Source organism: Diabrotica virgifera, chromosome 2 (assembly GCF_917563875.1).
Source record: "Diabrotica virgifera virgifera chromosome 2, PGI_DIABVI_V3a".
Classification (NCBI taxonomy): Eukaryota; Metazoa; Arthropoda; class Insecta; order Coleoptera; family Chrysomelidae; genus Diabrotica; species Diabrotica virgifera.
This window is the reverse complement of record NC_065444.1, coordinates 28801293-28825701: the sequence shown is the minus strand read 5'-3', so window position 1 is coordinate 28825701 and position 24409 is coordinate 28801293. Positions and strand designations below refer to the sequence as shown.

The window sequence follows — 24409 nt, the reverse complement described above, 5'->3', positions numbered from 1 at the left end:
AAAATATTTGTGTGCAAAGTACAAAATTTTTAAACTAATCTACCGCACGCCGCTGTATAAAACGAAGTTAAATAGAAACTCATGTATTACTTGTAAGAATTTCTTGAAAATTACAAGCTTATTTATTCATGCAAATACCTGGTCTTATTTTTGCTTAATTTAATTGGATATTTAAATGCATTGTTATATAGTTAAAAATTTAGTATATAATTACAATATAGTAGGTACAATATACACTAAAAACGTAATACAAAATACAAGTGACTTTATTCTAAATAGCAAACCTTAATTTCTCAATTTTCCTCCTTCAAACAATTATTAGCCGATGGATCTAGATTCTAGATCTAAGACTGAATATTGTCTAACATCTTCCTTTGTAAAAAGGACGAAATAAAAAGATATAGATATAGTCCAAAATTAAAAAAAAATTGTTGAGATATTAAAATATGTTAGCTGACATGAAACTTAATTATCGACAGACAAATTCAACCAATAAAACCCGCTAGTTAATAAAATTAAGTGAACCTAATGCATATAAGTTATTATTTATGTCTTTTATGTACTTAGTTTGGTTGGTGTTTCATTGGAAGTTTCAAAAATTGTATAAAATATAATTATCTTTATTTTTGTTTATGTACAGGGTTATTCACCATATTTTGACCCCCCTGTAAACTGCTTTATTTACAGAATTAGAAAAAAATGTAAAATACAAAAGTTATTGGATTTTTAAATTATGATTTTTTGACATATGTATCTTACTAGTGACGTCATCCATTTGGGCGTGTTGACTTAATCGACTATTTTTTAAATGGGAATAGGGGTCGAGTGCCAGCTCATTTGAAAGGTTATTCAATTCCCTATTTAGTAATATAAACATTAACGTGATTAATTTTTAACATAAACATTAATTTAAAAAAAAAATTTTAATTAAATTAATTGATACAAAAAGAAGAATGTATGTAATTTATTTAATTTAAAATGCATCTTACTGCTGTTAGAAAACAGAAATAAAAGTTTATTGAACAAATAAACATTGATTTTTGCTTAAATTCAATGTTTAAACTGCCAAGAGGCAGATAGGTGGCAGCTTGAACATTGAATTTAAGTGAAAAGTAATGTTTATTTGTTCAATAAACATTTATTTATGTTTTCTGACAGCAGTAGCAATAGCCTTTCAAATGAGCTAGCACTCGATCCCTATTCCCATTTAAAAAAATAGTCGATTACGTCATCACGCCCAAATGGATGACGTCACTAGTACGGTATATATGTCAAAAAATCATAATTTAAAAATCGAATAAATTTTGTGTTTTACATTTTTTTTTCTAATTCTGTAAATACAGTTTACATGGGGGTCAAAATATAGTGAATAACCCTGTACAATTATGTCGTAAAGTTAAGAATAAATGAGACAATTCAATAATTATGCTTCCTCTCCGCTTCCACTATTTTCCCGTTTAACTCGGAGAATATTGATCGCATAAAAAAAATTGCGTTTCCAACAATTTTAGTTCCCACCATTTTTGTCGAAAACTTGAAAATGGCGGAGATATTAAGCAACAACGGTTCTCATTTAAAATCAATATGGCGGCTAATGCAACCGCGGAATTCAGTCGAGATTTTAAATTTACACTACTATTGATCTCCCCTAAAGTATAGAATTATAAAATTTGGGGCAGCTCGGAAAAAAGATTCAATTCAGTAATTATGCTCCCCCCACCACTTTTTACTATTTTCCCACTTAACTCGGAAAATATCAACTACATGAAAAAAATTGTTAACAAGAAATTGTAGGAAATCATATTTGGAACAATCTTAGTTGAAAATGGCGGAGATATTGAACAAAAACAATTGCTATAAAATCAATCGGGTCTTACGCTCGCGCCTTTATCGCATACGTACTACCTTGAATATTAACTTTAGCAAAAAAATGAAAGAGATTAAAATTGTGTAGAATTTAATTCTCTCTATTTTTGTATAGGAACGAGATAATTCAATAATTATGCTCTAACTGTCACTATTTTTCGCCATAACTCAGAAAATATCGACGCACGAAAAAATTCTACCAATAGAAATGATAGAAAATCACATTTTCAACAATTTTGGTTGTTACACTTTTTGTTGAAAAGTTGAAAATGGCGGAGATATTGAGCAAAAACGGTTCTCGTTTAAAATCAAGATGGCGGCTAACGCAACGGCGGAATTCAGTCGAGATTTTAAATTTACACTACTATTGACCCCCCTAAAGATTAGAAAAATAAAATTTGGGGCAGCTTCTAATGCAAGGTTTGGCCTGTTATTCGTCTAACCCGACTGGAGTATTATACAAAATTTGATTGTTATACTATTCTATGGACGTTAATATTGCTCTATTCTAATAGTCATATAATCATATAGGCTATTAGGCCTTCGCTAATAGCCAATATAGGCTGATACGAGTTTGAAAATAAAAGAAATTGTCTTGACCTTACCTTTAAATGTTTCATTTCTTTGGTTATGTTTATAAGGTCCCTTACAGCTCTAATGTTAATATATGTAGCTGTTCTAATTTTTTCATCAAACCTGACAGTAGCAGCATAGTGAAAGACTACTTGACATTCCGCTTTTAGAGTTTCTATATCTTCGTCACTTAGACCAAAATTTGGGAATTGTGCGTCTCCAATTAATACTTGAATTTTTTGTTTAAATGTAGGATTTTTCCTTTTTATAGGTTCAAAACACTAAAATAAAATTTATTAAGAATGTAAAAAAATGAATCATTATTAAAACTGCAATTGATACATATATATTATTATAAAATCTTTAAAACTACTGGTTTGCAAAGTTTTTCGAAAATGTTTTAAGAAATACATAATACACTAATATTAATTTCTCTTAATCCTGTACTCATACTCATTGAGCCCTATGCTGTTCAATTTAATCATGGATGAAATCCTCAAAAGCGTCAACAAAAGAAGAGGATACAGAATGGGCAATAAAGAAGTAAAAATACTACTAACTGTTATGCAGACGACTCAATACTGATAGCCTAAGATGAAGATAGTCTGCAAAGATTAGTCCACAGTTTTAAAATAAGAACAAAAGAATTCAATATGACAATTTCATCTCAGAAAACTAAAACAATAGTAATCAGTAAAGAACCAATCAGATGTAAAATAGAAATTGATGGCATCAGTATTGAACAAGTAATGGAAATAAAATACTTGGAATTACACTGTCCAGCTACAGAGACCTGGAAAAAGAAGTGAGAAATTAAATACAAAAAGCAAATATACTCGTAGGATGCCTTAATAATACTATTTGGAGAAACCGACATATTAACGCTGAGATGAAGTCAAAAATTTATAAAGCCAGTGTAAGCCAATATAGTATGGTATAATTAGACCCAAACCCAGACATTCAAAGTGAAAGTTATACTCCAACACCAAATTGTTCTATATGGTCCACATAATGTTCAGAAAAAAAAGTCACACCATTTTGAGCGTCGGGTTTGGGGGGGAGAGGGAGGAGAAAGCCAATTGTAACAAATAAAAGAGAAAGCCAATTGTAACAAATAAAAAGAACTTCTGTTGGAGCGAAAATAAAGAGAAAGATATACTCCAACAGAAGTAAGGAAATATTTCAGAATCTAGACAACAACTTACTTGTAACAAAAAGAAGTACTTCTGTTGGAGTGAATGTAAAGAGAGGGATAAACTCCAATAGAAAAAGAAAAAACTTACTGTCAGCTATTGGAACAAAAATGAAGAGAGAGTGAGGTTGAGGAAAGGGGAATTAAAAGGGATAGAAGTAGAAGTATGAAGCGACAGAGGCAAACTGAATAGAGTTGGCTAGCAAGAGATGCAGGAGAACAACTTGACATTCAAGGATGGATACGGCTCGTTTGCATGCCTGTCGAAGAACAGTAGCTCAAAGTAGATAATAATGACTAGAAAAAGTATATACTAAGATAAGAATAATGTTCTGAGAATAAATAAAGGAGAATAATTGCTAAAGAAGAACATATTAAATAACACTAACAAATCATGGGCGCCAAGAAAATGATCTTCGATCACTCTCCCAGGTATCTTACACTGCTGTCAAATATTTAATATAATAAATCAGTAAATGTGAACATGAATAATAAAAATAAATGATTACAAAATGAATTAACATTTATTAAAAATAACTACTAGATTTTTGACAATCTCTGAGTTAAACAATGCATGTAATGTGACTATAACATGACAAAAGTTATCGTTAAACATGATATACAGTATAACAACAGTTCTGTTATATGTATGTGCAAAAAGATCTACCTCTTACTTATACATAGGGTACAACTCACATGAGATTTCTAAAGCTATGCGGTTTAGCATGAACAACATTCTATACAAAAATGTTCTACATTAAATTTGAAATAAAAAAGGTTTTATGCATAATCCTTCTAAAATGAACGGTTCCAAAGTTACGGAGGTAGTATAGTATAGTTGGTCAAAAAAAAGGCCTAACCCAGACATCCAAAGTAAAAGTTTTCCTCCAACACCAAATTGTTCTATATTGTCCACATATTGTTCAGTAAAAAGTTACACCAGTTTGAGCGTCCGGTTTGAGGGCGAGATGGGGAAAAAGTCGGTAAATTAGTAGTTTTTTTACGTTTCTCGTCAATATTTCTAAAACTATGCTTTATCGTAACAATGTTCTATACAAAAATGTTCTACATAAAATTTAAAACAAAAAAGGTCCTATACTTAATTGTTATAAAATCAACGGTTCCGGAGTTACGGAGGGTGAAAAGTGGAGGTTTTCGATACTTCTTATATTTTTTGGGCAATTTATAATATTATTACTGATGAAAGAAATTTTCTTTTACATGATTATGTTTTGTAAATAAAAATTGCTGTTTCAGTGGCCGATGGTATGTTAGTGGTAAGCCCTTGAAGAAACGTCAACCTCACCACCCAAAATCATCATCAATTGCCCAATAAATATAAAAAGTATCGAAAACCTCCACTTTTCACCCTCCGCGACTCTGAAACCGTTGATTTTATAACAATTATGTATAGGACCTTTTTTGTTTTAAATTTTATGTAAAACATTTTTGTATAGAAAGTTGTTTACGCTAATGCATAGTTTTAGAAATATTGACGAAAAACGTAAAAAAACTACTAATTTACCGACTTCTCCCACATCTCCCCCCAAACCGGACGCTCAAAATGGTGTAGCTTTTTACTGAATAATATGTGGACCATACACAATATGTGGACCATATGAACAATATGTGGACCAGTTACGTTTCCGAATAGTAATCAAGTGACTATTTTTTTAAAGCTAAATCCCAAACTCAAATTAATAGACTGTTATAAGAATATATATAAGGCCAGATCAAACTGTTATGCGACGTGAGTATACTTCCAAAATCAAAAAGGAACTTAGCGATCGTTTGGCAGCAGGTGAAAGAAATTTGATTATAAAATACAAACATAGTCTTCCATTTATTGTCTCAAGAAACCTGTAGTATCATCCACTGGATCACCGAAAAATAATGACAAACTTTTTGTATATTATCAAAACTGTCGCGGTCTAAATTCGAAAACAACTATATTTTTTCAAAATGTCCTAATATCACAATATCACATTATTGCAATCACAGAATCTTGGCTTCGGGATGGAGAACGCAGTAGTGAACTATTTCCTGAAGACACCTACACAGTTTATCGTAAAGATCGAAGTTTTGGCAAGTTTGGAGGAGGAGTGATTTTTGCTGTAAATAATAACGTGTGTCATTCAGAACAACATAGTGTAGTGTTTCCTATAGAAAAAATTGATGTTTCATGTGTTAAAGTTTTCAAAACTAATAGCAAACCAATCTTCTTTATAACAGTTTATATCCCACCTAACGTGACATTTAGTGAGTATTCTGATTTTTTTGACTATATTGAAACTTTCCATGAAACTCATGAGGTCGTTTTGATTGGAGATTTTAATTTAACAGATCTTGCGGCATATTATGTTAATAATAGTCAGATAACTCCTTTAATTAATAGATTTGTTCAACTATTAAACTATACAGATTCTGTACAATGTAACAAAATAAAAAATATACATGGAAAGATATTAGATTTGATTGTAACACCGTCAGTTTTTAGTTGCGAAGTTACACCTGAAGTCAATGCCTTAGGTCCTATTGATATCATCCTGCTTTAACTTGTTATTTTCCGTATGAAGTCAAAGAAGATGAATATTTTGTTCCGAATCAGAAACGTCTTAATTTTAGAAAATATAACGTAAATAAATTTAACAAAATTTTAACCGAAATGGACTGGAATCATTTAAAACATTTTTCAGATGTAGATTCTGCTGTAGATTCGTTTAGTTTGTCTCTCCAAGAAACTATAGTGTTCCACTTAGTTCAACTAGATCTCAAAAATATCCAGCATGGTTTACATCTGAAATAATCGCCAAAGTTAAACGTAAACATCATTATCTGAGAATGTATAGACGAAGTAAATATTGTTTTTACCTCCAACGAGCTAAAGATCTCAGGAGAACTATTAAATTAGAAATACAACTAGAATATAAAAAAATTTGTTGAAAGATCCCAAAATTCTTTTAAGTCAGATGCGAGACAATTTTGGAACTTTGTTAATGCCAAAAATAATAAATCACGGATACCCGGTCTGATGAAATACGGTAGTGATAAGTTTACCACGAGTCAAGATAATATAGTAAACGCATTTGCAAACTTCTTTAAGAGTGTTTATATTTCTGATAGTAATAGCTCTCCTTCTGTTACATCTGATTTTAATTATAATCCAAGTTCTTACTTTAATATCGGTAAAATTACCAGTAACGATATTATAAACGGTGCAAAGAAAATAAAAATAAATTTTCCTGCGGTCCTGATAATTTTCCTGTTTCGATACTTAAATGTCACGTCGAGTCATTAATAGAACCACTTGTTGTAATTTTTAACCTCATTCTTAAGACAACAACATTTCCAACTGCGTGGAAAAATACAAGAGTTTGTCCTATTTTTAAATCAGGTTCACACTCTGATATATCTAACTATCGACCTATCGCTCTTATATCAGCATTCTCTAAATTGTTCGAAATTATCTTGACAGATTACTTGTATGCTCATGTGCGTTGTTTGATTACCAGCAGTCAACATGGTTTTGTGAAAGCTTGAAAGCTCGGAGTACGGCAACAAATCTTTGTATATTTACAGAATATGCTTCGTCAGCTTTAGATTCAAGACAACAGGTGGACGTCATAAACACTGATTTCAGTAAAGCATTTGACCGAGTCTCACACAATAAATTGCTAACAAAATTAGATCAGTTTGGAATTTCCAATAACTTTCAAATATTACTGAAATCATATTTAACTGATAGGAGTTTGTTCATAGAATATCAAGGCTTTCGATCTTTTCGTTTTGTTGCCACGTCTGGAGTACCTCAGGGGTCAAATCTGGGTCCCTTATTATTTCTCCTTTTTGTTTATGATATCTGCTCCATCGTAGACTCTGAGACATTGTTGTACGCGGACGATATGAAAATATTTCGCAAAATTAACCATATTTCCGACTGCGTTTAACTTCAACAGGATATTTCTGCCATTAATGAATGGTGTTTCAATAATCAACTATCCTTAAATATAAAGAAATGTAAAGTAATGTCCTATACTCGAAAGATCAATAACATACATTTCGATTATAAGGTCAACAACATTTTACTCTCTTCTACCTCAGAGTTTAAAGATCTTGGTGTTATATTTGACAGTAAATTAACATTCTCATCTCATATTAATACCGTGGTCTCTAAACCAACCAAATCTTTAGGATATATTATTAGAAGCTGCAGAGATGTAACCTCTGTGGAAGTTTTGCGTAGTTTACATTTTGGACTAGTTAGTAGTAAACTTAATTACTGCAGCGTGGTATGGAATCCTAATCATGCATAACTTGTCTCTAATCTTGAATGTGTTCAAAAAAGATTCTTAAGATATTGTTACCTCAAAAAATATAACAGATATCCGCTTAGAGGCTATAGCTGTAATTCACTCCTTTCTGAGTTTGGATTCCATTCACTGCGTAAGCAGCGTGAAATAAACGGCCTAATATTCATCTTCAAAATTGTCAATTGCCTAATTAATAGCGATGTTTTGCTTAGTCTTGTAGACTTTAATGTACCACGAGCCGTGTCACATTCAGGTGTAACTTTTCATATTTCCGTGCCTAATTCGCAACATAATTTCTATTGTCCGATAAAAAGTATATGCAGAAGTGTAAATAACTTAAGATCTGTGGACATTTTTTTTCTTCGTTTTAACATCTTTAAACGCGAAATACGCAATAGCTTATCGAATTGATGCCATGTTATTTTTCTTTATTAAGGTCTTTGTTTATTATTGTGTATGTGTATTAACAACAGAAACATTTTTGGTTATTCTTTATTTTATTTTATATTTTGTCATCAAGTGTTCAGTCAATGTATGTAGTTTTCTTATGTACACTTTTATGGGTTTATACCTGGTGGATGTATATTTCAGTAAATAAATAAATAAATAAATAAATAAATAAATATAGAACAATTTAGTGTTGGAGGAAAATTTTTACTTTGGATGTCTGGGTTAGGCCTTTTTTGGACTAATTATTCTATACTACCTCCGTAACATTGGAACCGTTCATTTTAGAAGGATTATACATAGAGCCTTTTTTATTTCAAATTTAATGTAGAACATTTTTTTATAGAAGGTTGTTCATGTTAAACCGCATATTATTAGAAATATTGACGAAAACCTAAAAAACTACGAATTTGCCGATTTCTTCCCCTCTCCCCCAAACCCGACGCTCAAAATGGTGTGACTTTTTTCTGAACATTATGTGGACCAAATAGAACAATTTGGTGTTAGAGGATAACTTTCACTTTGGATGTCTGGGTTATGCCAGTGGCGTAGCTGACAGGCCCGCAGGGCTTGCAAGGCGGGGGCCCCGACATTAGGAGGGGCCCCTTAAAGCCTTCAAGATTAACACATTAACCGCCACATTAAAATCTTTTGTTTGTGCCTTCAGGCTCCACGTTCACAATATCAATGTTAATGTGAATTACATTTAACTCACTGAGCGCCTGGGCCAAACAAGGCGTGAGTTAAATACAACTCACGTGGCGTTCAATGTGTTAATACTTCTACTTTATTTAAATTGGAGACCAAAACATATTTTCCTTGAATTTGGAAGGAAATAATGAAGCGGGTAATTGACGTAACTCTTACTTTTTTCGGGTGCAATTTAGCGTTTCGTACTTTCTTAGACATGTTGGTAGTTTAGATGAAAGTGAATCCCAAAAAGGTAATTTTTTGTCGGTGGTTCTTTTACTAGCTAAGTATGATCCTGTTTTAGCTAAATTAATCGATAAAAACTATAACTTAAAAAAAAAACAAATTACTTGAGCCCAAAATACAAAACGAAGTTATAAATTTGCTGGCTCTAGAAACTGAAAACAAATTGATTAATTTAAATAAAAAAAATTGTTTTTATTCAATAATTATTGATACCACTCAAGATATTTCGAAACACGATCAGCTTGATTTTATTTTCCGGTATGTAACTTGCGATGAAAATAATTTATCTTCCAAAGCAGACGTTATTGAAAGTTTTTTGGGATTTATTTGCATGTTAGACCAAAGTGAATAAGGTCTGGTAAATGAAATTTTAAAATTTATACAATCAAAGCACTTTTCCGTACACAACTGCAGAGGAAAGGGGTATCATGGGGCAAGGGTTATGAGTGGTGTATATTCAGGCGTACAAAGGCGCATAACTGACATTGAAAAAACAGTTTCCTATGTTCATTGTGTATCCCATAATCTGAACCTAGTGTTGAATTATGCCGTTGCTGGTGTACAGGAGTTGGTTTTTTAGGATATAATTAAAAGATTATGTTTTTAGTGCAAGTATTAAAAGATAGGATGTACTATGTACTATTATGACTTTGGATCCATCGCGTTTGCCAACATTTAAAAGGTTATGTGATACCCGGAGGTCATCCAGACATGATGCTGTTATGGCTTTGCGTCGAGCTTTCCGACAAGTAATGAAATCTTTAACGAAAATTTCATTGCTATCTAAAAAACGATGAAAAATTATAAGTTAATGCATTATTAGAGCATATGAATAATTTTGAATTTGTCGTTAACATTACTATTTAATCTAAAATACCTTTATTAATCTAACATCAACACTTTTGCAATCTGAAACGGAAGAGTTAACGGTCGCCCTTCAACTTTTTAAAAAGTAACATTTAGCAAAAAATGTTTTGTAGTTAATGTTATCATTGTAAATTTAGATATAATACTGCAACAACTTATCAATAGGTTTATCGGATTAAGATACATGTATAATGTATGTTTTATATAGGTATGTGTTTTACCTATAATAGGGTTTCATGTCTATTTATAAACTAATGAAGACTTATTAAAGAAAGGCCAAATATTGCCATTTACAAATATTTTAGTAATTATACTGTTATTAGTTGTCGTTAGGAGTATGTTTATAATAGGGGGCCCACAAAAATTGCCGCGGGGGGCGCAGCAATCTTCAGCTACGCCACTGGGTTATGCCATTATTTGGATCAATTGTTTCATACTAATAATGACATATGCATCAGAAACATGACCCGACACAGCCACAACACAAAGACTACTAGAAACTGCAGAAATAAGAGTACTGAGAAGAATTACAGGAAATACGCTGAGAGATCGAAAGAGGAGTGAATATATTAGAAGAAAATGTAACGTACAGTGTATAAACGAATGAATATCGACATTAAATAGAAAAAAAGAATGGAATAACCACATAAGCAGAATGGGGGAGACACGTGTGTGAGTGTGTGGTTAAAATAGCAAGAGATAAATCACCAATAGGTAGAAGAAGTATCAGCCGACAGGGCAAAAGAGGGAGTGACAACCTTTCCTTCCACAGAGGTATCAATCCGCCAATGAACAAGCCGAGTTGCTTATAACGACGAAGAAGACGAAGATAAAATTATACTCACTGGTTCATCAAATATCTCGTCAAACCTTTTTTGTGGATCTTTGCCTTTCTTTTCTCTAATTATAATAAATATCTTTTTAACATCACAGCTTCTTAATAATTTTTCCATTACTAATTTTCCAAGGTAACCCGTTGCGCCTGTTATTAAAACAGTTTTGTCTTTATAAAATTTACAAATTTCGCTCTCTTTTTCTTCTTCTATCGTGATATCCCCTCCTGGTGGATGGCTTAATCGTTGCTCATTAGTCGTGGCCATTTTTTTGGTAATTTACTAATTCTAAAACAAAAATAAAATGATTTAAAATAATTCAAGGAAAGACAAAAATTTAGACTAGATATATTTATGCTTATCGGCTATTTTCACGTAAATATTGACAAATTTAGCGTTCAAATGAATATGGTCCAAATAATAAACAAGCTGAAGACGATAGCAAATAATGTAGACTTATAGGGCAGTCAATGAGGGTATTTGGCTCCCAATTCCATCCTACTACATCGATTTACTTGATATTTTCACAGTAAGTAGGGAAGAGCTCAAGAAACAAAGTCTATCCTATACCGATATGCGCTTTTATCTTGGGGTTGGTTCCCACCCCTTCTCGGGGGTGGAAAATTCTTTGGGTAAAATAACAAAGGAAGTGGCTAGAGAACCTAATTATAAGCTAAAACTGTTCTATAATTTTTTTTATCTACTCTATGTCATATTATGCATAAGTTTTTAGTTTGTGAAAACTGTCATTATATATAGCAGTGCGTGAAGGGTTTAAAGTGTGCGTGAAGTCAGGGCCGGCGATAACGGGCCAGCAAGGGATGCACTGCAGGCGGGCGCCCTTGTTTGGGAGGCGCCAAAATGGGCTTTTTTCTGCTGGTGTGATACAAAATATTAATTTAAAAGAAACCAAAGGGCGCCTATGCTAGTTTTGCAGGCGGGCGCCTGATACCCTAGCGCCGGTACTGCGTGAAGTAATAATGTATTTTAAATGGGATTTACTTTTTCGCACACTTTCAATGTGGTTTTTTTTGACACACTTTCATATAATCAAATATCCTTAACATTCGCGTTGTCATGGTGATGACAATATGAGCAATGACTTACAACAAAATTTTTGACAGTTTTGTGGTTTGAAAGTAGTTCGGATTTTTAAATGTCAAAGTTCTAAAAATTGTAGAATAGAAATGAATTCCAGTGACGAAGAGCTACAGTTTTTTACTTTTGTTTATCGTAGATAAAATATTGTATGAAACTGTGCGTGAAGTACTTTTTGCGAACTTACGCGATGTATAGCACCCGCTCCGTTGTAGCTCGTGCTCTAAAAATCGCGTGCGTTCGCAAAAAGCATACTTCACGAACTGTTTCATAAATAACTATTCATTATGAATTCATAATGAATTTTGATATGATTCATAAGAATTCATATGAATTCATAATGAATAATGATTTTTAGAGCACGAGCTACAACGGAGCGGGTGCTATACATCGCGTAAGTTCGCAAAAAGTACCTCACGCACAGTTTCATACAATATTTTATCTACGATAAACAAAAGTAAAAAACTGTAACTCTTCGTCACTGGAATTCATTTCTATTCTACAATTTTTAGAACTTTGACATTTAAAAATCCTAACTACTTTCAAACCACAAAACTGTCAAAAATTTTGTTGTAAGTCATTGCTTATATTGTCATCACCATGACAACGCGAATGTTAAGGATATTTGATTATATGAAAGTGTGCCAAAAAACCCATTGAAAGTGTGCGAAAAAGTAAATCCCATTTAAAATACAGTGTTACTTCACGCACACTTTAAACCCTTCACGGACTGCTATCTATAATGACAGTTTTCACAAACTAAAAACTTATACATAATATAACATAGAGTAGATAAATACTTTTTGAGTTATTCATGGTTGAAAATTGGCCATTTTCATTGAAAAATGACACCTTTTCGGACGGTTTTTTGCAAATACCTTAAAAACTATGCATCTAACGAAAAAAACTATATAAAATATTTTTATAGCTTATAAAAAAACAAAGAGATTAGTTCCTTCCTAAATCTTCTAGTTATAATACACAAAGAGATATGGTAGGTGAGAAGAGTTTGTTTTTTGGTGCATGCTCAAATTGGTGTATTCAACTTGAAATAACAGAGAAAGGGGCGAGTTTAGGTGTAGTGTATAATGCTACCAATACGTTTTGTAGTGCTTGAGAAGACCTTTAAAATGACCAATATTAAATGTCGATTACGTTCAAACTAAGCGAGATATGCTGCAAATAAAATTGATGATTAATGTATTTTAAGAAAAAATGAGAAGTATATATTTAACCCCTCATCCATCAGAATTTAAATGCATCATTTTCCTTCTACAATATTTTTTTTCTACAACCGTGTTAAAAATGCAATTTTTAGCAATCCATGCGTGCGTTAAAAATGCTACTTTAAGGCACTAGTGCTTTAAAATATTTTTAAGGCACTGCAATTCGTATTGACCGTATAGACAATTTTGATGTAATGTCAAAAAAATATAAAAATGGAATGGCAGTCAAGTTCAAGTAAAAGTTTTTGTAGATAAAAAAAAAATACCAAGTTTCTTGTAAAAGGTATATATTAAAATACCCTAAATAAGGGTCACAATACAAAACGTTTTCGGATTAAGGAATCCATCATCAGTGTTTAAAAGCCCTAAAATTAAGTATAACCTAATTAAATGAGATAAAAGTTAAAATTGACAGAGGTTTTCAAGAACAAGAGGTCATACTTACAAAATTTGCATGCCTGAGCCACCAAAATGTATCGGGTAAAAACCCTTTAAATGTAAATAATAAGGATGTTTTTTGTAGATATTGTCCTGTAATTACGTTTGTAGAAAAAATATTGTATGATATGCGTGTTAAAAAGTACATTTTTAAGGCACTCATACGAATTGCAGATTTCGCTATCGCTCATTCTGCAAACTTTCACATGCGTGCCTTAAACGTGTACTTTTAACACTTATATCATAAATAACTATTATTAAAGTGTTATTTCTATGTTCAAAAAGTTGGACGGGTTTAAAATTAATGGTTTTTGAAAACAATAAGATCGAATTATAGAGCGCATTTTTAAATTTTCCTAACAATCTTTCTTTTTCTCCATGTAACTCGAAAATAAAAAGAGATACGAAAAGGGATACCGAACAAAAATATTGTCTTTTTTAGGCAAAAATTTTGTTTTGGTTTTTCATTATTGTATCTCTTATAATTTTCAAGTTACATGGAGAAAAAGGAAGATTTTTAAGATAATTTAAAAATGCGCTCTATAATTTGATCTTATTTTTTTACAAAAACCATTCATTTTAAACCCGTCCAACTTTTTGAACATAGAAATAACACTATAATAAAAGGTATTGCAGAAGAAAAATGATGCATTTAAATTCTGGTGGATGAGGAGTTAAATATACTTCTCATTATTTCTTAAAATAAATTAGCCATCAAATATTTTTTGTAGCATATCTCACTTAGTTTGAATGCAATCGACATTTAATATTGCTCATTTTAAAGGTCTATTCAAGCACTACAAAAGGTATTGGTAGCATTATACACCTAAAATCGACCGTTTCTCTGTCATTTCAAATTGAATACGCCGATTTGAGCATGCAGCAAAAAAAAACAAACTCTTTTCACCTACCATATCTCTTTTTCTATTATATCTTGAAGATTTATGAAGGAACAAATCTCTTTTTTTTATAAGTTACAAAATTGTTTTATACAGTTTTTTTAGTTAGATGTAAATTTTTTAAGGTATTCGCAAAAAAACCGTTCGAAAAGGTGTTACGTTTCAATGAAAATGGCCAATTTTCAACCGCGAATAACTCAAAAAGTATTGAGTTTTAAAAAAAAATTATAGAACAGTTTTTGCTTAGAATTAGGTTCTCTAGCCACTTCCGTGGTTATTTTAACCAAAAAATTTTCCACCCCCGTGAAGGGGGTGGAAAACAAGTAGAATTAGCAGCATAGTATAGCGAGCTGTTGAAAGGTACACACGTTATTTTGATAGTCCATTTAGTTTTGGAATTAGCAGTGGTAAACTATCTGAAATTAAATTTTTAAAAGTAGTGCACATAAGTTAAAGTGTTATCCAGTCTGTTTGGTGAATTTGGCTCCAGAAAAGTGCATCCAGGCCTGTGTGTAGATAAATTCATCGTATTGCAAGGTCAGCTTTATTTACATTATTTACATTAATTACTATCTATCACTCCCACCATGCCAACTAGTTAAACCTGCTTGTTTAAAAGCGATCGACGACCGTGAACGTTCGGCCCTACAATGTGATGCCTGCAAAAGAGGAATTCACCTGGCATGTACCGAGCTTCTCCAAGATGATCGCATAACCAGATGTAAGGTGCGAGGAATTAAAATTATTTGTAACAGCTGCTCAAGCAATATTGAAGCGTTTTCAAATTTAAAATCCATTCTTAAGGAATATAATGATGATCTACAATTAAAAATTAGTCAAATAGATGAAAAGATCGCTGAAATTACAACGAAATTCAATGATCTAGAAATTAAATTATCATCTGCTGACCAACATTCGTCACCACAATTTGCTGAAAATATCGCCAATGAAGCCGTCGATCGTATTAATCGTGCCAAAAATGTTATTGTCAGAGGCGTACCAGAATCTACAGGTGATAGTCAAACTAAAAAAGATGAAGACAAAAAATTTTTGGAGGAAATTTTGTCGGCTGTAGAATGTAATGCTACCCCGGTTACTTTCTTTAGAGTAGGCAAAGTTGGTGAGAGATTTCCTAGAATGATTAAAATGGTAATGAATAATGAGTATGAAGCTAAGCAAATTCTACGAAATAAAAGGAAACTCTTAGAAAAAACAAAAACAAAAAAGTATCCATTGTTGACGATAAGACACCTATGCAAGTTAACTTTTTAAAAGAATTGCGATCTGAGTTAGAGACTAGAAAAGAAAACGGAGAGCAAAATTTAACAATAAAATACATACGTGGTATACCAAAAATCACTAATTTTCGACAATAATATTATAAAAACCTGCTTTTACGACTGGCTCTGCTTTTATACCAATTTAGCGACGTTGCATTCTAAATTTAATGAACTTTTATGTTATATTCAGGATTTAAAACCTAAAATAATATTAATCACCGAGACTTGGCTAACACAAAAAGATTCTGACAATTTATATACTATAGATGGATACTCTCTTTACAGATTTGATCGCAGCAATCGAAGAGGGGGAGGAGTGTGCATATACTTGTCATTAGATATTTCTGAGACTTTTTCTGTTGCTAATCTGGATGTTGTTGTACCTAACATTGAACTTTTATGTTTAAAAATTTCTCTTAATTCACTTGTTATTCACTTGGCGTGCATATATCGTCCGGGTAGTACTGTCCTAGAAGATGACCTAATCTTGATTGAAAAAATGAAACTCCTTTCAAACCTTGAAAACCTTGTCTTATTTGGTGATTTTAATTTTGCCGACATCTCTTGGCCTTTGACTATTGTAAGCAATGAACTAACAAATTCGAAAAACATTTTTACAAATTTTGTTCAAAGTTCTAATCTACACCAATTGATTGCCAATCCAACTCGTTTCAGAATAAACAATTTGCCATCAACGTTAGATTTGATTTTTACAAATGATGACCAGTTGCTTACAGAACCGGTGATTCGCACTCCAGTGGGCAATTCTGATCATGTAGTTATCACGACAAACATACAGTTTCTTATGGAATATAATCATCTTTCTGAAAATACAGTTATACATGAAATAACAAATTTTGAAAACCTCTCTCTTCAATTGCGTGATGTTGATTGGCCGTTACTACTGGGAAGTCTAGAACATCCGGAAGAAGTTTGGAATAATTTCATGAACATCATTGACAACTACAAAAGACTCAACACTACAAAAAAAACTTACTATAGGAACAAACTTAAGCCATGGATTAACGGTGAATTGATATCACTTATAAGACACAAAAGAAAATTATGGCGAAAATACAAACGTACAGGTGATACACGTGACTTGCAAACTCACAAAAACTACACAGGAATACTAAAAAAGTATATCAACGAAGCCAGAATGGCATATGAAGAATCTATTGTAAGCTGCAACGACTCTAAAAAACTGTATAAATATGTTAGGTCTGCTATGTCTTCTAAAGTGTCCATTCCACTGTTAAAAAAGCATGATGAAACGATTTGTCAGAACACGTGTGAGGTCGCTAATATTCTCGCAGATACATTTTCTAAAGTTTTTGCTATTGAACCGTCTCAAAATCAGTTTCCTATAATCAGTAATCCACGAGTTATTCCCAAAATTGATTATATTGATTTTTCACCTGAAATCATTCAGCGCCATATTGACAAATTAAAAAACAACTCATCTCCAGGGCCCGATAAAATTTCTACATTATTTTTGAAAAAATGTTCAGATGTCCTCTCTGTTCCACTATCACTAATGATGCGTTCATCTTTTAATGCACACTCTTTGCCTTTAATTTGGAAAAGTGCTTCGGTGACACCTATATTTAAAAAAGGGAATAAGTTAGATCCTAATAATTACAGACCAATAAGCCTTACACCTGTTATTTGTAAAGTTATGGAATCAATTATTACAGAGTGTCTTTCAGAATTTTTACTTCGAGAAAAAATTATTCCTCTACAACAACATGGCTTTGTGAAAAGTCGATCAACCATGACTAATTTACTGTGGTGTGTTAATGAGTGGACAGCAGCATTAGATAAAAAACGACCTGTGGATATAATATATTTAGACTTTGCAAAAGCATTTGATCGAGTACCAAGAAGAAAATTGATGTATAAACTAGAACATTTTGGCATTCGCGGACAACTTCTTGAGTGGATTAATGATTTTTTAACAAATCGGGAGTTTTGTGTTAGAGTTGGCAAGTCGCTGTCATCTAAAAAAACGGTTTTAAGTGGTGTTCCACAAGGATCTGTTTTGGGTCCACTTCTATTTGTGTTGTATGCTAGTGATCTTGAATCTCATATCAAATCTAGGAAAGCTTTCTACGCAGACGATACAAAAATATTTGCTGACCCACTCTTGAATGGGCAAGACTTACAAAGTGACTTAGATTCGATCTTCAAGTGGTGTTCGGATTGGATGTTACCTCTAAATAGAGATAAGTGTGTGGTTTTACATTTGGGAAAAAATAACCCTCGTTTGTCTTACTCGATAGACGGGCATTTACTGGATACTATGGAATCATATAGTGACCTTGGTGTAACAATTACTGAAAATTTGAGTTGGTCGGAGCATATTTCAAACGTTACTAAAAAAGCGAATAGTAAGTTATACCTACTTAGTAAGACTTTTACAAAAATATCATTTTCGGGTTCTATTCGTTTGTATAAAACTTATGTCCGACCCATACTGGAGTACTGTGGAACGGTTTGGTGCCCAGAATTAGTGCGCGATAGAACTCTTCTCGAAAATATTCAAAAGAAGGCCACCAGACTATGTTTCAAACGAAGAAGGCCAGATTACCAACAAAGACTTTCTTTAGCCGGGTTATCAACTTTTGAAGCTCGTCGACTCCGTGGTGACTTAATTATCACCTTCCGAATTTTAAAGTATGGATATGGAGATTTGCAACACTTGTTTATTTTAGACGATCACAGCAGACTACGTGGACATAGTTTGAAAGTGAAGAAGGAACCCTTTTCGTCGATAAAGCGCCAACATTTTCTGTGTAATCGCATTTTTAGTATATGGAACAGTCTCCCAACGGAAATTATAAATTCTCCATCTATTAATGTTTTCAAAAACCAACTAGACAGTTATTTGTTTGTAAACTGATCAGTGTTGTGCACAATCTATTAGTCTATAGTTTATTTGCGAAGCTAATTTTTGTAATGTAGGTACTATTTCATTTTTCTTGTAAATGGGCTTATGGGTCTCCATGACCCCAGCCCTTATTTCTATGTAATAATAATAATAATAATAATAATAAATAATAATAAATAATAATGAGTGCTTATCAACATTAATTAATCATGTTATTTCTAATCCGCAGGAATTACCATCATTTCTAACTCAGGGAACTACTTATTTAATACCCAAGGATCAAAATAACACCCAAGATCCATCCAAGTACCGCCCAATTACTTGTCTTCCAACTTTGTATAAATTGGTCACATCCTGTGTAACCCGGCGTATCTACCAACACTGTGCTCTAAACAATATCATAGAGCCTCAACAGAAAGGATGCGCTAAGGGCTCCATGGGTTGCAAAGAACAGCTTATCATCGACTCAGTCATTTCTAACCAGGCATTCACTAAAAAAAGGAACCTTTTTACTGCATTTATTGACTATAAAAAGGCCTTTGATTCAGTACCGCATGAATGGCTAATAGATATATTGAAAATATACAAAGTAGATGATAACATAGTGACCTTTTTAAGGCATATAATGAGAGATTGGAAGACTAAAATTCACCTCCAAATACCTGGTGAAAACAATATCGAAACCGAAAATATCGCAATCAACCGGGGCCTATTTCAAGGAGACTCTTTGAGTCCATTGTGGTTCTGTTTAGCTTTGAACCCCCTTTCCCAGCTATTAAACTCCACTGACTCAGGTTTTAACATTAAAAGCAATAATACTGTGGTAGCGAAGCTCAATCATCTGTTGTATATGGATGATTTGAAATTAATGGCTTCCACTCGAGAACACCTAGAAGAGATGCTAAAAACTGTAGAAACATTTTCTAATGATATTAGTATGCAGTTCGGTCTAGACAAGTGCCGTGTTTTGAATATAGTCAGAGGAAAGGTACAGCCCGGTGGATTCGATATGCAAAATGGCCAGAACATCGAGGCCATGGGCGACAACGATATGTACAAATATCTTGGAGTAAAGCAGGCGCGGAAAATTGACCATAAGCAAATGAAAACTGAGATAACTACTGAGTTTATAAGAAGGGTAAAACAGCTGCTTCGTTCACAGCTTAACAGTAAAAATTTGTTTAAGGCACTAAACACCTACGCTTGTTCCGCGCTTAGCTATTCATTTGGTATTGTTAAGTGGACAAAAACGGATATAGAAAATCTTCAGCGAAAAGTACGAACACACCTCACAAAGGCACAAAAACACCACCCTAAAAGTGCAGTAGAACGAACGACATTACCCCGGTATTTGGGAGGAAGAGGACTTATGGATATAGGTGAGCAATTAGATAAACAAATTGCTAATTTAAGAACTTATTTTCAGATGCAGGCTGAGACATCTACTCTACATCGCGCTATCTGCGCAGTAGATGACACAACACCGATCAAACTGAGGGAAGCAGAACTGCGCATAAACTACCTTACTAAGGACGAAAAAGTGCGCGCCTGGATGGGTAAACCTTTGCACGGGCGACATCCCAATGAGGTCAGCCAAGATTATGTCGACAAGATAGCGTCAAACTACTGGTTGACATCAGGAAAGATGTTCCCTGAAACGGAGGGTTCATTACTGGCCATTCAGGATCAGGTTATACCAACCAGAAACTACCTGAAATATATCATCAAAGACCCTCAGGTTCAAAACGACAGATGCCGATATGGATGTCAAGCCCAAGAAACCATCCAACATCTTACAGGGGGCTGCCAGGCATTTGCTGCAACTGAATACAAGGAACGGCATGACGCAGTGGGAAAAATCCTTCATCAAGAGATAGCTATCAAGCTGGGACTTCTCCAAACGGACCATCTCCCGTATTATCAATACGTCCCTGAGAGTATGCTTGAGGATGGCAACTACAAGCTATACTGGGACCGCACTGTGCTCACAGATCAAACAGTGGCACATAATAGACCAGATCTCGTACTAGTTAATAAATTAACAAGACAAACAACACTAATGGATGTGGCGATACCTAACAACAATAATCTACGTAGTAAATTCACTGAAAAGATCGCCAAGTACAGAGATCTAGAAATTCAAATACGAAGGCAATGGAGAATGCAAAGTACCCAGACGATACCTATTGTTATATCTACTACTGGAGTCATTCCGAAGAACCTCCTCGAAAGCATAAAAAGGCTGGGTCTAAATGAACATCTTTACAAGACCATGCAGAAAGCTGTACTACTCGCAACGGCCAGATGTGTACGAAAATTTTTGGGAGATACACCTGCATACCAAGTCACCTAGGGCTCGAAAACACGGAAAGAGACCCACCAGAGCTCAATCCTTTTGATACCGTAGGTATCTGGGATGAGTCAATTTTCCCCTTAGAGGGAGTGTGAGCCGTATGGCTAAATCTGGATAATAAATAATAATAATTCTAAGGTAGTAAACAATTAGAATTCTAATGACAATTAGAATTGTCCTAGGTCAATTAGTGACGAAGTTAGCACCCCTTTTTTAATTCACATGTTCTTGCAAAATAATTTTGCAATATTTAGAATTATTTTTTGTCATTTTTTTTTATTAGTTTAATGGTGTAAAGTGTAAATCTTCTTCATTCGCAAACTATCCAAAGTATTACTGTAACTTCATCATTTTCTGACTTATAGTGTTGCAAAAAAAATCAATTTTGGATAAACAAATTAAATAACTTAAAATATTTGGCCAATTGCTTTGAAATTTAGGGTATGATTTAAGCACCAGAAGACTCAGCATTCCGTTTAACAAAAAGGTTCTAAGTAATTTTTTACATAAGTTATGAATATTTATAAAAACTCAAAATTTATGATTTATTTTGCAATTTTCTAAGCAACCAATAAGGATAGACATATTGAGCGAACGCCATATAGAAGTTTTTTATACGATTTATGAGTTTCTTACTCTCAAAGTTTAAAATGCTTAACTTTTTGGTAATAGACGAAAAAATCGAAAAGTTACCGTTTTTTTATCTTCATTTGTTTATCACTATGTATATCGTCAAAATCGGCTGCAGGAAACATATTGTAGGTTATTATTATAGATGTCCACACTACTCAAAAAATTTGGTTTCGGCCTGGAGGGGGTTGTGTCACCAGATATTTTTTTTCCTTATTTCTCTGAACTACTATCCAACAATCACACTGAAACTACATGCAGCTAACTTGATTAAGAGAGAAATATACTTTGCCATAAGTATCATTCCTTTTTCTTTTTTATTTTGTAAAGCTTTAGGCAAGAGTTGCTTTTTATATATACAAGCTATACGCCCCCGATGAAGCTGAAGCTGTGTTTACTTGAAGATATTTTTTTGTGTGGGGGATCATCCCATTCTAACTTTGGTTTTACCTACAGTTGTTGCTGATGTGACTTTGCTGTTTCCACTACTTTTTTCCATTCTTCTATCTCTTTGATTTTACTTGCTATATTTGATATGATTAGTTAAAATAATATTTTATTTGTCCCTTCATTTCTCAATTGTTATAATGTAGCTACCTAATTGTGAAAGACTGCATATTAAAAAAAATTGGAAAATTCGCCTTTAATCATTTACCTGATAATATTAAATATTTTTTCCTACAACCGTGTTAAAAATGCAATTTTTAGCACTCAATAGGAGCGTTAAAAATGCTACTTTAAAGCACTACTGCTTTAAAATTTTTAAGGCACTGCAGTTAAGAGGAAACAGTAGCGATCAACAGTTGGCAAAATCGCGTTCCAAGATTGCGGCTGTAATTTTGAATATTTTTTCGAGATATTTGGCGCACGTATTCGTAATATAATAAAGAATGGCGGTACAGAGTCCAATTTGAAAAATATATTAATATGTGGAAACTACTCTATAATTAAATACAATATTAAAAAAACGAGCCTGTACAGCTATTAAGAAGAACAAAAAAATACACTTTCTTCAAATAAACTTTTTTATCCGATACCTAGCTTTTGTGTCATTTTGGAACTACAGATAAAATAAAAAATTTTAGTAGTTCCAAAATGACACAAAATCTAGGCATCGGATAAAAAAGTTTATTTGAAGAAAGTGTATTTTTTTGTTCTTCTTAATGGCGGTACAGGCTCGTTTTTTAAATATTGTATTTAATTACAGAGTAATTTCCACATATTAATACATTTTTCAAATTGGGCTCTGTACCGCCATTCTTTATTATATTACGAATACGTGCGCCAAATATCTCGAAAAAATATTCAAAATTACAGCCGCAATCTTGGAACGCGATTTTGCCAACTGTTGATCGCTACTGTTTCCTCTTAACTGCAGTGCCTTAAAAATTATAAAGCAGTAGTGCTTTAAAGTAGCAGTTTTAACGCTCCTATTGAGTGCTAAAAATTGCATTTTTAACACGGTTGTAGAAAAAAATATTTAATATTATCAGGTAAATGATTAAAGGCGAATTTTCCAATTTTTTTTAATATGCAGTCTTTCACAATTAGGTAGCTACATTATAACAATTGAGAAATGAAGGGACAAATAAAATATTATTTTAACTAATTATATCAAATATAGCAAGTAAAATCAAAGAGATAGAAGAATGGAAAAAATTAGTGGAAACAGCAAAGTCACATCAGCAACAACTGTAGGTAAAACCAAAGTTAGAATGGGATGATCCCCCACACAAAAAAATATCTTCAAGTAAACACAGCTTCAGCTTCATCGGGGGCGTATAGCTTGTATATATAAAAAGCAACTCTTGCCTAAAGCTTTACAAAATAAAAAAGAAAAAGGAATGATACTTATGGCAAAGTATATTTCTCTCTTAATCAAGTTAGCTGCATGTAGTTTCAGTGTGATTGTTGGATAGTAGTTCAGAGAAATAAGGAAAAAAAATATCTGGTGACACAACCCCCTCCAGGCCGAAACCAAATTTTTTGAGTAGTGTGGACATCTATAATAATAACCTACAATATGTTTCCTGCAGCCGATTTTGACGATATACATAGTGATAAACAAATGAAGATAAAAAAACGGTAACTTTTCGATTTTTTCGTCTATTACCAAAAAGTTAAGCATTTTAAACTTTGAGAGTAAGAAACTCATAAATCGTATAAAAAACTTCTATATGGCGTTCGCTCAATATGTCTATCCTTATTGGTTGCTTAGAAAATTGCAAAATAAATCATAAATTTTGAGTTTTTATAAATATTCATAACTTATGTAAAAAATTACTTAGAACCTTTTTGTTAAACGGAATGCTGAGTCTTCTGGTGCTTAAATCATACCCTAAATTTCAAAGCAATTGGCCAAATATTTTAAGTTATTTAATTTGTTTATCCAAAATTGATTTTTTTTGCAACACTATAAGTCAGAAAATGATGAAGTTACAGTAATACTTTGGATAGTTTGCGAATGAAGAAGATTTACACTTTACACCATTAAACTAATAAAAAAAATGACAAAAAATAATTCTAAATATTGCAAAATTATTTTGCAAGAACATGTGAATTAAAAAAGGG

At 32.8% G+C, this 24409-nt stretch overlaps 1 protein-coding gene across 4 annotated transcripts in view; it reads right to left on the bottom strand.

The window, feature by feature from the left end:
• Window positions 1–24409, bottom strand: part of LOC126880017 (fatty acyl-CoA reductase wat-like) — a 149730-nt gene that overhangs the window by 54606 nt on the left and 70715 nt on the right. For all 4 annotated transcript variants that reach the window (XM_050643537.1, XM_050643540.1, XM_050643538.1 and 1 more), the window contains exons 2-3: window positions 11037–11312; window positions 2472–2720 (exon numbers count right to left, since the gene is read on the bottom strand). In XM_050643537.1, the coding sequence (XP_050499494.1) occupies window positions 2472–2720; window positions 11037–11291 (504 nt within the window). In that variant the 5' untranslated portion in view covers window positions 11292–11312. The remainder of the gene's footprint in view (window positions 1–2471; window positions 2721–11036; window positions 11313–24409) is intronic.